The sequence below is a fragment of the Falco biarmicus genome, chromosome 9 (assembly GCF_023638135.1).
Source record: "Falco biarmicus isolate bFalBia1 chromosome 9, bFalBia1.pri, whole genome shotgun sequence".
NCBI lineage: Eukaryota > Metazoa > Chordata > Aves > Falconiformes > Falconidae > Falco > Falco biarmicus.
The window spans coordinates 31,194,620-31,212,223 of record NC_079296.1 but is presented as its reverse complement, the minus strand read 5'-3'; the positions used below and the strand labels follow the sequence as shown (position 1 = coordinate 31,212,223).

Below are 17,604 nucleotides of genomic sequence, written 5' to 3'. Positions count from 1 at the left end.
CTACGAAACAGAAGTCACAGGCCTGAGCAACCCTTTCAACAGCACAGCGGAAGGCAGTTGTCTTGCTGCAGCAAATGTAGCCAGTTCTCAGCGGCTGCTCTGCTCCTAGCGGTCCGGGGCTCGCTGCCGCAAGCCTGTCCTTGCCAGTGGCACCGAACCGGAGTTTCTGCCCCCGCCCCCGCCGCAGCTGGAGCACAGGAGGCACACGCCTCCCGGCCAGCCCGCAGCCCGCCGCGCTTTGCTCCGGGGCCGTGCCCGGCGTTCGCAGGCCGAGCCCACAGCCCAGCGCACCCACCGGGGCCGGCGAGCCCTGGCCCCCCCTTGGCGGAGCGGAGCTCGGCGCAGGGCACAACGGCCCGGCCCGCGGGGGCGTTCGGGGGCGCTGGGGGCCCCCGCCCGGGCTGGGCTGCCCCGCCTGCCCCGCCGCGGTCACCTGCGGGCAGAGGGCAGCGCCGCCGCCGCGGGGCCAGGCCGGGGGCGGGCCCGCGCCATGTTTACCAACATGGGAGGAGCCGGGCGTGGGCTGGGGCAGGGACGGGGGCAGGGGAGCTGCCGCGCCGCGACCAGCCGCTTTCACTTTGCCGGAGCGTGCGGGAGAGCGCTGGGCAGCGGCGGCATGGCGCGGGGGGCCCTGACCCTGCTCCTCGTAAGTGTCCGCCCGGGCGGGCGAGCGGGCCGGGGCGGGCGCAGCGGGGTGGCCGGGCGGGGGCGCGGGGCGCTGCCTGGCTCCCGGGGGGCGCTGCCTGGCTCCCGGGGGGCGCTGCCTGGCTCCCGGGGGGCGCTGCCTGGCTCCCGGGGGGCGCCGGCCGCAGCGAATTTTTTTCCGACATTTCAGCCAATTCATTTAGGCGGGTTTGGTTTTTTTTTTCCTTTTACAAAAACCACCTTCGAGTTCAGGCACTTTACGGTTCTACAGTCGCTTCCTAGGGTGCCAGGTGAGGGGAGGCGGGCGCTGCGGAGGAGCAGCGGGACAGAAAGGGGACACGGGTGCCGGTGGCTGTCGGGGACACGGGCCGTGTGCCCTCGCTGCGGGGCCCGGGACGGCTGGCGCTGGCCTCGGTCCGCAGCCACCCAGGGCCAGCCAGAGACGCTGGCAGGGCAGGTTCAGCACGGTGAGGTATCTGCCCGCACAAAGACCGCGTTGGTGGGAGCTGACTTGCACCTCAGCAATCCAAGCCGAAGGGATCCGGTAAGGCAATGTAAAAACAAATACCTGTGGCGGAGAAGTTATGAAGCGCTGCTGACAGCGGCCCCAGGAAAACCTGGAGAAGCTGTCCAAGCCCGACAGCACCAAACGCAGCATTCATCATCAGTAGTCGGGCAGGGCCTTCCCTTCTTGTCCTGATCATCCCCCAAGCACAGTACGAGGCTCTGCAGCTTCATGGCTCAGGTCACGTGTCTGACCGGCACCAGGAAAGTCACCTTCGCCAACACTCATAGTTTGAAGGGCTCCTGCCAACAAGGAAGGTAAGGAGGTATCTCAGTGTCCGGAGCACAGGCATCTGCTCTGGAACGGGTGCGTTAGGCCATGAGCTGCAGTGGCAGCAAGCTCTGGGCAGGAGACCTGGGGCGCGGGTGTATGGCTCTGCCCGCGCGCCGGCAGCCCCGCGGGGCTAGGGCAGGCGGCAGTAAGGCGGGCAGCACAGCAGAGCCATGACCTGCCCGGAAGCGCGGATGCGATATACATCGCTTCGCCAACCCCAGCTCTCACCTACTTCAGAGAGAACTCACTGGATGGAGTGCACGTTCAAAGTCTCTTCACAGTGTGGTTACGTTGCTAAGGAATGCAGTTTTCTTTCGGGTTTGGCAGGTTAAAATCGGGTGTTAAGATAAAAACTACTCAAATTCTGATCTCATTTACTAAATAACAGATAGTAAACTATTTAAAGTGATTCAGAGCACTATATCCACACTCCTGCACAAAGCACCAGAGCACAGTTAAATACAAAGAAGGATTTTCATCTACTGACAAAAGTGTATATCCGGTACAGAAGCAGTAGACAACGGGCACCAGTGTCAGTGTAGCTCAGAATCTTGGAACTATTCAGAATATAAGTCAAGATTAAAAAAATATTTTAACACACTGTTTCCAGAGAACAAATATAATTTCTATTCCTGTCTTCCACTTGTTCCCAAATTTCAGTCTTTCCCTTGGAAAGACTGTAGCACTCTACATACTTTCTATTTTTTTTTTTAAATATATTTTTAGTAGCATGTTGTTCCAATACTTATAAAGCAGTACACCTGGGCAGCATTTTACATACTAATTTGATTAAACCAGAACTTGGAAGCAGTTTGTTGAATGAGACGTCAATTTTGCAAGGAACTCCATGCTGCACTAAAGTAGAAGCAGTTGTAGGGATAGTTGTGCAAAACAGCAATGACCTATGCAGTTAGAAAACATCTTAAGTTTACCTTGTAAAACAAGCCACAAAACCACACACCACTCAGAGACACGCTCTAAAGGAATAGGTCATCTTAAGAGAGTGAAGTGTTATCTAAATATTCTGTAATTATCTGATATGACTACAAAGCAGGCAGTTTTCTGGAAATTGAGAAAACGTACCTTTTAAAACAGGATCCTGCATTACTGCACTGACCCTTCTTTCTCATTTCCCAGACAACTAATGCACATGTTTAAATATGTATGCATAAACAGCCATAAAGTCATGGGATGACCCAAGACTCAAGTGAAAAGTATAAGGGCCCTAATTCTGGAAACATTCGTCTTGTGCCTGTTTCCACAGTTAACTGCCTTTATCTTTGAGGCAACTCATTGAACAAAGAGAAAGTGCCAACAAGAAAGCTGTATTGTGTTACAAAAGGAAAAGGGGCAAGAGCTGCTTAGTTTCTGCACTGTCCAGCTCTTACTCATCCCTAGTCACAACATCAAAGTGAGGTGGGAGCTGTTAATATTGCTGCAACTCTCCCAAATTGTACAGTGTTCATTAGATGTTCACTAGTACAGTACTCTTAAAAACAAAAAGAAACCCCGTAAAATGACCAACCGTACACACACACACCAATATAATGCCATAATTTGTATGTGAGTCACCTGAGATGTGAGATAGTAATGTACTGAATTTGGACAGTGACTATTTTAAAACACTGGACAGTAACTGAGGTTTCTTAACTCTCACAGGCACCGAACACATGCATCTCACTTGAAATCTTAAGAAGTTCAGGATGCTTCTAGTTGTGAGGCAACATCAGCTCCCATTGCTGGGCTTCGGAAAATGGAAATGGATTCTTTTGATCCTTCTCATAACAGATTTTAGAACACAAAAGGGGGAAAATGAAAATTATACTGGAGAGATTGGAAGCAGTAATTACTTATCATAGTAAAAGAACTGGGGTAGAGAATCATCTTCACAAGAAGTGTGAAATTAAAAGCCATCCTGACAGAATTAGCACAAGGGAGATACATAGAATACTGTTAAAATGGAGTTAACTCCAGTAATCATTTGTCAAAAATACCAAAAGCAAATAAAAACTCAGAAAATGAGTTAAAAGTTTGCCTCAGCTCCCACTAGGCAAAAAAGCAAGAAAAATCCCACACCCTCCTTTTTTTAACACTTAGAAAACCCCTGATGAGCTCATGCACATGTAACACATGTGGAGTAGAAAAAGGCCACCAAGTTCTGAAGGCATCAACCTTCTTCTCATCCATAGGTGTCTATGAATTAGAAATAGAAGTGGTTTGCTAAAAATAAAATGTATTATAAAGATAACGGGAGAAAGCAGAGACTTGTTCTTTCTCAGGGTTAAAAGCTGTAAAGCTTTAAAAAGTCCTGTATGCAAATAACACGTTCACATACTTCCAAAGCTGAGATTACATCCCCATAATGTACATCTGCTAAAACTTTTCAGTTAAAGGAAGTTGACCTGTTATGAACTCTGATACAGGAAGAATCATAGGCCTGAGAATCCCAAAATGACATGAGTTTTCAAAGAAACTAAAGTCCCTGTCACTCTGCCCTGGGGACACAGATGAAACCAAATTTTATAAGTCTCCTTAGCAGATGCTTGTTGGTGAAAGCATTTGGAGGACTCTGTATATGGAGTGAAGGAGAGGGAGAAGGTAGAAAGCTCTCTTAGGTGCCTAGGCAATGCAGAATGAAAGAAACCAAAATATTTGGGCTCATGTGATAATTTTTGTGGATGCTGCTACCGTTAGATATCCCTGATTGGTTGATTTTATTACCATTGACTGCTTAGTTCATAATCCATTTAGATATCCATTATCCATTTAGATGTGACAACTACTTTTTAGATTAAGATGAGAAAGGTAGAAGACAGCCTCTGTGAGTCATTTTAGGCTGAAAACGTACAGCTGCTGTTTGAACGTACACATCATAAAAAAGTACCTATCACCCCGCCTCTGTAAAGCCCCCGAAGTGCTTTCTTTCCGCTATGACTGCTCACTGCTCAGCGACAACAAAGACAATTAAGGTGTGTGCAGGAAGCTAGTGACTATTGATGTCCCCCCCACCCCACCCCCAAGACACACCAAAATGTGTACATAGCAAACGGACTGCTTTTAAGAGGGTGCAAATCCAGGAGGAGAAAAAAAGTTTGAAAAAAATTGGGGTGTTGCTTTGAAAAATCTCAACGGTTTTCTCACTCATTTCTCAGGAAGGTGGTGTAAGACATCCCTGCAAGCAGAACCAGTGTAGGTATTTGGTGTTGCTTAAAGTGTCATTCTGAGAAGTGATCCCCACTTCTTGTAAGCATACCAGGAAGTTCATCTCTGTGAGCGACAGCGAAGGGCTTCCATCAGAAAGACCTGTATTTCTGTTCCCTGTCACGGTATCAGCATAGCTCATTTGTATAAAAGCATAAGCAAGAGGCAGAGCAGTTTGTTTGCGTGAGGGAACTCTGATCATGCACTGTGATTGCAGGCGTTCAGTAAACACAGAAGAAACCCTTTTTAGTTTTACTGGTATTAGTCATTTAGAAAGGTGGTTCCTTCTTCATTATATCCCATTTTCTGCGTGATTCTCTGGACATTTTCTTTCTTTGTGCATGCTCTGTGCTTTGCCAGTGCCATTCAGTTTCTCTGCTGTGCCCAGGTACTGTCTGTGGGTGCACTAGGGCTGTGGTAATCTTCACACTCCCTCTTCTCTTTACTGCTGCCCAGGGTCTTTTTCCACCAGCCCACCAAAAATGGGTTGACTTCTCCGATCTAAAAAGGGGAGATCTGCATGCCAAAAGCAGGACCCAGGGTGCCCCTGTGAGTGCAGAGCTTTGCCAGGGCAGGTGAGGAGGGGGAGCGGAGCCCTGGCTGCGGGGCAGGCTGCTCTGAGCAGCGCAGGCAGCGGGGCTGGCGCCGCTCCTCTTGCTCACCCTGTTGAGTCAGTTCCTCCATCCGTGTGGGGAGGTGGAGTCACTTCCCCACGCCATGAATGGCATCTGCCTTGGCCCCAGCTGCACCACCTGCCTTCAGGGCTGGAAGCCTTCTGGCACCATTGGCTTTCCTGGGGCAGCCAAAGATCCATCTCTGTCATTTTGTCTCAGGGCATCCCCACCCTGGTGGCCACTCACTTCCAGACTCTTCTGCTGGCCAAGGCCCCATGGCAGGCAGGGCATCACGATACTCTGGCTCTGAGCTGGGGCAACACACGTCCCCCTGGTGCTGTCTTGTGCCTGTCCTCTCCCATGGCCCCATCCAACGTGTGGCAGAGGAGCAATGGAGGTGCAGGGCTTCACCCTGCTTCAGAGAAAGCCAAACCAGACAGGACACATGTCCCTGACTACATTTTATTAATCGTTTTTTAATCAGACTTTCTATGCCAAAAAGGAAAACAAGTTATGCTGATTTGGCACATGCATTTGACGGCTTCTGTTAAGGCCTTACATTAACTTTAAACTTTTAATATTATTATAATGGGACTTGGTGAAGCCTGGGCAGCAAAGGAAGAGAGCAGCACTGCTGAATGGGGGAAGTGACAGGCTGAGCATCCATACCTTCAGCTTCTCAAGTACTAAACTGGTTTCTTAGCATGTGAAGCTTCTCCTCCAGGTGCAAAGAAAGGTCTTCTTAATTTTAGTCTAGTTACTAATATTATATAGATTTTAAAACAGAGGGCTTCTAAGAAAAGAAAATGCTTTTCACCTTCCTACCTCTGAATAGACTAGAGCATCAAAAGAAGTGGCTACCTGTAGAACTCAGCAGACAGCGGTCATACTGGTTACTTCAATTAATTAGCCACAGATAATGCTTCCTTCACTTGAGAGCCCAGTTTGAAATCCAAACCCATTTTTCAGAAAGTTAAATTAGATAATTAGTTTTATGGATCTAACTAAAAAGTTACAGTCAGCATCCAAGCAGTTTCACAAAAAAATCACAAAGATTGAATTAATCAGCCATTAAATATCACCCTCTGGTGTGGGAGGAAGTGTAAAAATAAAAATAACCAGTCCTCAAATTATTAGTGAATTCCTTAAATACGTATGTCCCTTGTTGAGATACAGTCAAATTTCTATTAAACCACGAAAGTGTTCAACAATATCCAACCATTCAGAATTAACCTCTTTCATCCAAGACAAAATTAAAATTAAATTATTCTAGTTAAGGTGTTTTGCATGCTGATTTAAAACATGAGTGAATCTGCAATCGCTATGACTTTGAGTCCATGCAGTGCACTACTGTATTTGGCAGCTTCTTTGCATTGTACCTCATTGTCCACTAATGTCCCTTCCAGAAAAGGTTCCGTGCCACCCCTCTCTTCATAACTTGGCCTGTTCTTTCATTTTGCCAAGGACAGTAGCATTGCTCCATTCCTTCTCAGGCATCATTTCCCCCCATTCCTCACCATCTCTCACAATGTATATATGAGTCGTTTGTAAAACACAAAACAATTATTTTTTTTAATTAAAAAGAGGAGCAAGAACAGTGAACAGAGAGCTCAGCTTAGACGTTCTAAGACTTCAAACTCTTCAGGACAAGGATTATCTTAATTTTTTCTGTTACAGCTCCACACAGTAAAACACAAGTAAAATAGGTCATGAAAATGTTCAAATCACTCCAAACTATCAGCAGAAATTAGGTTAAGTAAAGGCAGGCTGCGCTGCATAATAGTATTTCTAGGAGGGAATCTGGCTCTCCAGCCAACAAGCACTACATCGCTCCATTATATAGACATCTCGTACTTAGTGCATGCAAAGTATATACAGAATTCCCTACAAACCATTGCCAAGAGCAATTAAAACTATAGCAGATCTAGCCTTCTCATTTTCCTGCCTTACTCTGAAAATAGAGAAAAAAGAATGGTTTGGCCTCTGGTCCACAGTGCTTTCTTACTATCACAAAAAGAGGCAGGACAGTGATGGCTGGTAAAGTTACTATTGACTAGTAACAGGAAAAAAATAAAAACCCCAAGCTTTATGAATTTTAACTTGACAGAGATTCAAAGAAATGGATCAGGGTGTAAATTAATTTGAAAGGAGAGTGATACTTCTTTCAGGAATATACAGGTATCATCTACTAAGGAGAAAAATAATTGAATTGGGAAACAAAGTGAGAACAAGATCATTTTAGGAATCGGGTATTCTGGCTGATATCAAAACATCCCATTTTTTCTTCAAAGGCATTAACACTGTTCAGTTTGCAAGCAACAGTAGGGCAGCAAGAAATTAAGAAAGGTAGCATTTGAACTTCCTTAGTTCTGTACAGAAAATTATTATTACTGGCTAAGAAAGGGCAGACTTAGGCACAGCCACTTGAGGCAGAGAAAGCTCTTCAAGAAAATAATGGGAGCTCCTTTGCTTTGCACTATGATTGGGCATATGAGGTCATCTGTTACAGCTGAGGTGCATGGGCCTGTTCTCAAGCATTAATGTTCAAACTATCAGTACCCGTAGCAGTAGGGTTGATGGCATTAAATTTAATTTGTGTCCTCATTATCCATTAACTCTTCCGAAGTAAAGAACAACTCTAATGAGGGGGTGAATATTGGTATGTTTAGCAATAAAGTAACAGTACTGATGTAACTCTGTGCTAGTAGTTAAACACAGCTACAGTCCTTGACAGTTTTTTTGTATAACTTGCTGTCTTCTCTCCTAGGTTGTTAACTTAATTATTGAAACACAGTGTAAAAATGATACTGAAGCTCCAATACACATGGCATACAATAAGTTAATTACAAGGACGATCATTGCTAAGAGAGAAATTAAGTGTAATCAGGATGAATACAATTTAGGTGCTCAGTGTTGCAAGAAATGTAAACGTGGTGAGTATCGCTAGAAGACTGTTGAGAAGTCATTAAGAGTGAAAGCCACAACATGCATAATGGCTTTCTGCTGGGATATCTGAGTGGGATACTGGGATACTGTGGTTTCCTGGATGCAATGCTTTGTCCTAGCTGTATCTTTATTACAGGACAGTATATAGTTCAAAAGTATGTCTTGAGCTCAGGGCACCCTTCACTACAGGTAGTAGTTCTCACATAACATGCTTGTCACGAAAGAGCGAAGAATTACATACACATCTTTGAAAGAGGTTAAAAAAGTGCAAGCACAGGCTTTTGCCTACCAGACTCCATATATTCGAGGGTTTTCCAGTTTTGCATGTACAGTTTTGTTTGGTGTGTTCTCCTTCAATCCTAAATTGGAGGAAGAAGGGGGATAATCAGATTTTGTGTACTACATTCCTGAAGAGCATATAAATATATAGATTATTATATAGATCTATTAGATTATTGTAATAGATCTAAATATAGATCTAGAAAGAATATAGATTCTGTCCATATCTGTAAATAAAAAAGTATTAGGGATTAATCTGGCATAGGTCATACAGCTGATGGCTTCTGCCCAAAGTTATTACAAATCTTAATTATTGGTTTTTTGTCTGTACAGGTTTTGTTAAAAATATCAACTGCCCAACAAATATCAGCAAACACTGTGTTCCGTGTGAAAATGGAAAGGAGTACATTGATCACGTCAATGATTTGGATGAGTGTTTGAGATGCCATTCATGTGACAGCATATTTGGTATGTCTATAGAAACAGCAACCCTAGCAATGACTTTTTTCATACGAGATTTGACTGAAAAGTCTCCACAATCCATGAATAGTGGGTAGCATGCAGATTAAAATGTAGTGTGTGAAGGATTTTGTGAAAGTGTCATAAGTTTATCCTCCAGTTCCCTTTTGTCAAGCACAAAGTAGGAAGAACAAGCTTTGTTGGTCCATTATTTCTCCTTATATCTGCCTTTGCTCAGCCAAAGCACTCCTTGCAAAGCAGACCCTATACAAACTGGTTAGGGTCCAGGGAGGAAAGCTGTCTCTCTTCTTTGCCCTCTACTTAAAAGAAGAGAGATGTTGTAAGAAGCAGGCATGAGAAAATTCCCAATGGTTTCTTTTGTAGTCTTTCATGTAATTAATGGTATTACTTAAAACTGCTGGAGCTAGTAGAGTGATGACTTGTATACATTCAAGACACTGTATGGGATATAGGGTCAAATTTCAAGACTACGATGCATGCCCTACCAGATCAGACCAGTGGTCCACCTGCCCCAGTATTCTGCATTCAGCAGTGGAGGCAAGAGCTGCTATTTAGAGAAAACACAAAACAAACCTGTCTACTTTCGGTGGTCTGGTCCCTACAAGTCTACAGCATCCACAGTTGTGGGAAAGGACGGTAGAAAGTCCATCCCCACCTAGTCGTTTTAGTATCTGTTTATGAACCCTTTGTACATGAACCTGCTGGGGGTCACCAGGATCCAGAAATTCACTACCTGTTGCATAAATACCCATAATAGATGGCTTTTTTTTAAAATCCATTAAACTGATCTCCTACCAGTTCTACCAGCTGTCCTGTAATTCTAGTATACTTGGATTTAGGGAATGATAGTTCTGCATTCATCATATCCAAAATTGAGTTTGGTGAGTGGAGAGACAGCTCTTAACTCCAATATGGTTGTTCTCAGAAGAATGGATATTCTTTTGGAATATCAATCTTTAGTGCTTTCCCCTTTGTGTAATGCCTCCATATTCATAGAAATTTTTCTCTCATTAGCTATTTTAATAAGCATTTTTGGATGGGTAATGAAGCTGAGGAGAGCAAAACAATTCAATATTTTGTACAGTGCCACAATTAAACTGCAGGGGAAAAGAAAAAGGGTAATGGGATGAGTAGTCACATTATCCCATGGACAATAATGTAAAGAGAAGTCAGTAGAAAACATTAGGCAGGAGGAAAATTACCACTGAAGTTCCATTAGAACCATTCTTGGGATTGTTCAAATTCAGTATTTCTGTGAATGGCTTCAGCACTGATTCCACAGTAGAGCTTCATCAAATTTTTAAAGATAACATGGTTTCCCATTGCAGCAGGGCACTGAATGCGATAACTCAAAAATTCACTTCTGTTCCTATATGCTTATGAAAATAGCTTTTCTAGTAGGTAGACATTTATAGTAATTTTAACGCAGAAATAATAGATGGAGATAGTTTAATCATATACACTGAGGGTAGGAGAAAATTAATTCACTTATTTTGATATTTAAGCAGGGAATATGTTAGCTAAAAAGGGACAGTAGAATTCCTCACCATTGTAGGTCCTCAAGACATAAAACTTGTTGTCTGTCAGGAAGAATAGAGAACCTGTCTCTGAAATCAAGCAGGGAGATGGGTGATGTAATCTTCTGAGTTTCCTTCTGGCTTTATGCTTCTGAATGGGAAAAAGCAGCTGACAACGTTTGGCAGTGCCAGAAGAGTTCTCTTCCGGAGTGCTTTTGTGCGGTCAGTGTTTCAAACTCTCGGCCAGCAGAGGTCCCTTTGCCATCTCTGTATTTGCAGTGCCCTGGCAGCAGGACTGCCTTATAAAAGCTACTTGTTCTTACAATTAAGCCTCACCAGTGCCAGCAGTGGTAAAGCTAAAAGCACGTTAAGTCCGAGGACAAGCTTGTGAGGAGAGGCCTGCTTTTAAGGCCTGCTTTTTCAAACTAACAAACTTCAGGAAATCTATTTCAGGTCTGGCGGTTGCAAAGAACTGTACCCCAGCACAGAACACAGAATGCACCTGTGCAAAGAACCATTTTTGCAATTCTTCTGTACCATGCAGGCATTGCGATCCATGTAGCGTGTAAGTTTATGCCTTCATCATTAAATATCAAGTTTAATATTGTATGTTATCACACTTTTTTCCCAGCTAGTTTCAAGACAGGGGCTAAGGTAATGTATAACCTGAGGGAAAACATACTAGTTTTCCTTTGCACTTAGCTTGTTGAGTTGACTTAGCTCAGTCAACTGAACTTAAATCCACGCAGGCTTTCCAAAGGCACGCAGAAGCACTTGTATACATCCAAGTCTGTGCATACTTCATTGCATTTATTGAAAAGTATCTGAGCTTTCCTGTTGTCAGCGAGATCTGCTGTTAATATCTAGAAAATCATTTCCACACCTTTTTCCACTCCCATAACTTTCCAAACCATTTTCATACCTATTAAATTCCAAACTCCAAGATTCTGATATATGAAATATTTAGCTGATAACACAAGCTAGAAGATTTTGATTTGCTTTCTTGACAGTTTATAAAGAGAAACAAATCCCATAATATTTTTTATTCATGTTTTCTGCAGATGTGAAAGTGGCGTAGTTGAAAAACAATGTACTTCCACTTCAGACACTGTGTGCGGAATAAAAGGTACCATTTTAAAACCTAGCACGGTCTAGCATGTGCTTTCTTTTGAGAGGCCATTGCAATTGTACTCTTCCACACAGTGATCCCTGACAGCCAAGGGCATCATATCTGCTGGGCCCTGTACTGACCTGTGGAGCATGATTGCTCTTTTCCATTGATTGCTGTGCAGACCTAGGAGCTATTACTCCTTTTTAGGGGCAGCTCATGATAAGCAACGCTTTAAAAAGGAGATAGCTTCTGCCATTATGAGACAAGAGAAAGGCTTTTCTAACCTGACACAATGTTGCTATATTGCATTTCTTGACTTAACTTTTGTGTAATGTTTTCAATGTTCCAACAGAAACAGGAATGCCATGGTGGGCCACTGCTTTCATAATTGTGTTACTGCTACTACCAGTAGCTGGAGCAATATTCTGGTGTAAGTGATTCCCTATTCCTGTCATACTTTGAGTAAGACATTCAACTGCTTATTCAGATCTGGACTCCAAGAATATAAAGTTAGAGGAGACATATACTCTGTCCTAGATTTTTAAAATGCTTTTTTGTTTTAGACAAGAGAAGACAGGAGGGTCGTACTAGCAAGAACCCAGGTGAAGCAGTCCCCAAACCAGAGGCTTCTTATGTAAGTATTGTCGCTTAGATCACAAAAAAAACTCAGCTTCATGCAAGGAACTTTGTTCCATTGAAATTACACTGGGACTCCCCAAGCACATGCATGCCTCTCTTCTATGACATTAATGAAGTAAATTTCACCATGAGGACACTTTTGGGAGAAGTAGGAGAAACCCTGTATTATCTATTTGGGATTTACACTTCATAAACCAGGGTACCCTGAGAAAAACTCAGGGTACCTGTCTCCATGCATACTTTTAGGCAATGGCAATTGTGAAGTGATTCCCCAAGCTTATCCAAGTCAGATTGGACAGACAGACCTCTTTTGATTCCCTCGCTCGTAAAACAGGGGAATCATGGAGAAAACTAAAGGAAACTTACAGAAGTCAAGTGTCTTGAAATGTGTTTATCCTCTTATACAAGCCTGGTGCTTTACAAAACTTGTTTCTACTCATTTCTCTCTTGCTTCTCTTTTCAGGAGAATGTACCTCTCATATACACAGGTAAGAGACAAGTAATTTCTCAAAATTCAGTAGAAGCAAAAAAAATGCAGACATGTAAATCCTACACTAAAAAAAAAAAGGGTATTTTTATGTAGACTTTGCCACTGCCTAGGGCCGTCATTCTAGCACAACAGTGAACACTTATTAAAGAAATGCCAGCTCATATTGTGTTTATTAAGGCATTTAGTGGTATCATGAAAGTTTTGCCTCAGGAAGAATTTCTGTTTTATAGGAAGCAATTACTAATTGACAACAGATGAATTTCTGTTCTGCCAGTGGTACAGACACTAGGAGGCAGCAAGCTGGATTTTTAGATTCACGGATAATGATGATACTGGGGTAGTCCCACACCCAGCAGTGCCATTGCAGAAACACAAACCTACTGTATGTTCAACGGCAAATCCACAATAGTAACACACAATAGGAAATGAACATAAGCTCCAAGGCTAGATCACAAGAAAGACCTGTCCTCTTCCAGGACTTTTCCCAACACTGTTTTGAGCAAAACAGGTACATGAGGGATGACCAGACTTTAGAGAAGGACAAAACATATTACAGAGGGAACTGAGATTATCTTTCAAGTGGTAGAAAGCAATACAGATGCAACCCTAAATATTTGAATTACCTAGCATTTGGTAGGAACATGTAAAAGCAGACCTGCTATATGTTGTAAAAAATTACATATAAATCATACTGAGTCATGAAAACCTGAAACTTAATCTGTTTTGGACAGGAAAAGTATCAGCTCTGAGTGTAGGTGGTAAAAACCAATAAGACGTAAGCACCAAGATCATTAATTTCCTTTTACATTTCTAGATATTGACCTGAGCAGCCATATTGCTGGTATCGTAGAGGAGATGACACTCCAAGAAGTCAAGACATTTGTTCGCAATCACAAAGTACCAGAACCTGTCATAGATCAAACTGTTCGGGATTATTTTAGTGACACATCTGAACAGAAGATTAAGCTGTTTCAAGTCTGGTATCAAAGACATGGGATAAAAGGAGCCTACAGAACCCTAATGAACAGCCTGAGAGAGTTTAAAATGTGCACGGCAGCTGATAAAATTGAGGAAAAACTGAACGCAGCTATTTCCAGCTGTCAGGAAGGGGGACAGTCTTATAATGATGACACTGAGCAAAGCAAAACCTGCACTCAAGAAGGTCGAAACTCTTACAATGGTAGTGCTGAGCTAAGTAAAACATGTTCTGGTAGTTTGGAAGAGACATAGCACAGAGTCATTTAAAATTATTTCTGACTTAATTAGTATTTTTCTAATAATACAACAAAGCTTTAAAATGCCATTTTCATTGGCAGTTCTGGTGGATTCAAGAAGTTATAATACAAACAAGAAACAATTATGACTTTTTTAACAGTATCTCTCCTTTAAAAAAAGCTTTAACTTTTTTTTTGGTTGTTAAGAAGTGGGAAGAGAAGTTTGATGGCTTATTTACGAAAAGGTATAATATAAGAGTCCAGCTATAGGATTCACTACAAGAAGAAAGAAGTAGTAGTCGCTACTTGAAGAAATGGGTTAGTCCAAATGTATGGTCCTGCATTACATAATTGATGTAATGTTTTGCTTACATTAAAATTGTGGGATGTTGCATTTTTCAGAGTGAAAACTCTGGTGTTAAGAGTCTATAAAGTATACCAGGAAGAATACTTGAACAAAAAAGATTTTACATAATATACACCTGATTAATTTTGAGTATAGGTGTTGCTCTGTAATTAAATTCTTCTCTGTTGTAAATAGGAATTGTCCCTTTTATAAAAGCACCTCTGTGTGTATACAGTTTTGTATATGTATGTGTGTATTTATGTATGTATTCTATATGTGCAAGTTTTCTATGCAGAAGTTCCCAGGGCTAAGTAAAAAATATTATTTCCCTTGTTCTCTACAATGATTGCAAGTCTTTTCAAATGTCACAATCCTTCAAAGAAGCAGAAACTGAAGCAACACAGCAGAACCATGATTTTTGGAAGGCAACCTGCAGAAGCCATGAAGTCTCCACATGCATGCATGCAACTAGCTTTTCTAATGCAGGAACTGGTACAACAAAACCACCAGGTCTTTCCTTCTTCTCATGCAACATACAGATGCCATTTTTAGGTTTTCTTTTACTCAGGTTAGTAAATCACACAAAGGGAGATCACTCTCCTGAAAAAAATCACCTTACCTTTCTTCCTTCACAGAGGTCTCAGTTCCTAAATCCAAAGGAGCTGCAGTGCTGGCTGCTTTGCATCAAAGCCTTTCCCACTTGCACACCCATTTATGGGAAGTCCCACAAAATCTTTTTACAAAAGAGGAGACCTCAATGTAAAGGCTTGATTTTTCCAGGTCACCCAGTAAGCAGAATGGCTTTCTTACTTGGATCTGCCATCAGTTCCCTAGAGAGAATTACCAGCCAGTATGGAGACTTGGCCAAAACATGAAAAGACTTGCCTGAACTTGCTCCTACCTGCCAGCCAAGGTGTGCCGGTGTAGCTGGTAGGGTCCAATTGCTGCCACCTGGCCCCAGGGGTGTGGAAAGGGCAGGAGAGGTCTGGCAGCAGGGTGCCAGGTGCTGGCAATCAACCCCCAGGCAATGCTGGGCACCCACAGCTGTGTGGGACTGCTCCAAAAGGTCACTTGCTAGAGGAGGTGCCTGGGAGAGCAGTGCATGGCCCTTGAAAACGGCTAGAAATCATGGATGGCGTCAAGCAGGAGCCTGACAGGAAAGGCAAGTCCTGCTTAGCTTCAAAAACTTTAAGACTTGACCTGGTAAAGGTCTGAAGGATGCAGAACGTGCTTTGTTGCCAAGCCCAGAGCCAGTTTAGGTTGTACAGCTCTTGAGCACCACATAGATGCTAAGCACTTGGAAAAACCTTCCACTGCACTTTGGAGCCTTTTGCCTCTAACCTTTCTGCATTTTTAAAATGTCTTCCTAAGTGTCAGCTTGCCACTACTGTGCTGACAAAATTCCTGCACTGTGCTGCTTTTCAAAGGAAAACCTTCAAGCTGCTGTAGCTGAATGGTTTAATAGCCGTGCACCAGCCTTGTGCAGCTATGGACTGGTTAAGGCATAGCATTGTAGTAAATGACTGTGTTGCATACAGATCTGACATGCTATGACGGAGTGTTGCTCGTTGCCATGTTTTGGCCAGGTTCTACATGTATAGGGAAAGAAAATGTCTGCCTTTCAGAAAAGCAGCATAGCATTGGTGCAAGCTGTGTCATCTTTCCTGGGTTGCAGTCATGTAGAAGCACAGAGCCAAAACAGGAAGGGAGGAAAGCTCCACGCTCTCACAAGCCCTGGTAGACAGGCTGCTCCCTGTACCATGTCCCACCCAGGAATGCGTAAATACAGCTTAAAGGTGTGACAGCAGGTGCTTGACTTGAACTTTAGCTTTTCTTTGCCTCTGGCTTTATTTCTCTGTGTGAGGCACCCGGCTGCCAGAAACTAAGGTCGTCTACCTTTCAGGGCTTCAGTGGGTCAGTTAGTGTAACTGATCTGAACCAGGCAGGTCTTAAAATGGAGGGACCAAACCTCATAAATTTGTGGCAGTGAAATAGAATGAGAAATTTTTCTTTCATCACACCAGAATTTCCCAACCTCAGTATAATGAGGATGGTTAAAAAAAAGTCCCTGAGCAATGAGTCATTTTCTCCTCTTAGATGTCTGCAAGGCTGAACCCAGACTGCCATTAACCGTAGTGGTTAGCATGCATCATGATTTTTTTTTCTTAACTGGAACACTGTGCATCAAATAAGAGGATTGATTATATTGTGCAGTTGGTTTTCCAAAGGCATGCCTATTGCAGTCAGCAGTGCAGCATAGAGCCATCTGATCAAACTTAAAGTACTTGGACCAGGGACCAAAAGTGATGTAGTTCTGTTGACCCACAGTAACACTCCCAGCTTCCCATTGCCTCCTGCTTCTGGCCTCATTTTCGAACTAGGGCTGCAGAGGAAAATCATACCATACAAAAGTACGTTATATTAGCACTGCTTCACCTTTCGCTCTCACCTTTCATGCTCAGAAGGAAAGTCCACGCAGTCCCATGCTGGTAAGCAAGACGACTGCCACTGCCTTAGCTACTTGCTGAAGTATAGTTCTGATATCTTTACTCTATGCTCTGCACTTTACACACTTGGCATGACCAGCCTCTTTTCTCCCAAGCGACAAGGCTGTGCAGTGGGCAGTGTAAAGCAACTCCTTTTCAGCATTAGGTAGAGGAAAAAATGAAAGCAACAGAAATCACTTTGAAAACTGAAACTCTCCTGTTTTATGGAAACCCACCATCAGAAAAGCAAATAGAAACTGAAACAGAAACTTGCCCAGGGAATGACTCGACACATTTTGAAAAGCAGATTACAAAGGGGAAGCTCCCCCTTCAGGAAGCCAAAAATTTGCAAAATACTTGCATTTGTTATTTAAATAGTAAACCCAGAACAATTGTTACCTAAAAATAGCAATAGAAGAACAGGAACATAGAAATAAAAGGCCAGAAGGATGATCTTACTTTAGTCCCCTGCAAATCGAAGGGGAACACACAACTGAGGGGTCTGTTCAGAAATTCCACAAGCTGTTTGCTGCACACACACCCTCCATCTGCTCACCCACGCTGCAAACTGTAGAATAGTTCCTGCTGCCCTGCAAGCAAACTGAACACCTGCAAGAAGACAGAAACAAGATCACTGTTACAGTGTGGCTGCAGAAGAAAGCAGGAGAGGTTCAAGACCATGCCAGTATACAGGATTGCTGCAATATGAAATAAATTAAAAGTTATCCTGCAGGCTGCCGGTTCTTGAAAAGGCATACTGAGAATCGCAGTGCTGAGTACAAAGAGTCTGAAATGTTT

The 17,604-nt window shown here is 43.2% G+C and overlaps 1 protein-coding gene across 2 annotated transcripts; it reads left to right on the top strand.

Annotated features, from left to right (window-relative positions):
- Window positions 1-508: 508 nt before the first annotated feature.
- FAS (Fas cell surface death receptor) lies at window positions 509-14,663 on the top strand. Of its 2 annotated transcripts, XM_056350992.1 has the most exons (10): window positions 568-646; window positions 4,636-4,672; window positions 8,066-8,231; window positions 8,857-8,991; window positions 10,974-11,085; window positions 11,582-11,646; window positions 11,984-12,061; window positions 12,195-12,265; window positions 12,734-12,758; window positions 13,575-14,663. In XM_056350992.1, the coding sequence occupies exons 3-10, from the start codon at window positions 8,123-8,125 to the stop codon at window positions 13,988-13,990; spliced, it is 1,011 nt and encodes a 336-aa protein (XP_056206967.1). In that variant the 5' UTR covers window positions 568-646; window positions 4,636-4,672; window positions 8,066-8,122; the 3' UTR covers window positions 13,991-14,663. The 2 variants fall into 2 exon arrangements, with proteins under 2 accessions (XP_056206966.1, XP_056206967.1); XM_056350991.1 differs by lacking the exon at window positions 4,636-4,672 and having other exon boundaries at window positions 509-646.
- Window positions 14,664-17,604: the final 2,941 nt, after the last annotated feature.

What these genes read in the sequence shown, in the direction of transcription:
- FAS (XM_056350991.1), top strand. Translation starts at nt 617, where the DNA reads ATGGCGCGGGGGGCCCTGACCCTGCTCCTC. An exon ending in GGGCCCTGACCCTGCTCCTC is followed by an intron (nt 647 to 8,065) that starts GTAAGTGTCCGC and finishes CTTCTCTCCTAG; the next exon opens with GTTGTTAACTTAATTATTGA. An exon ending in AGCTGGAGCAATATTCTGGT is followed by an intron (nt 12,062 to 12,194) that starts GTAAGTGATTCC and finishes TTTTTGTTTTAG; the next exon opens with ACAAGAGAAGACAGGAGGGT.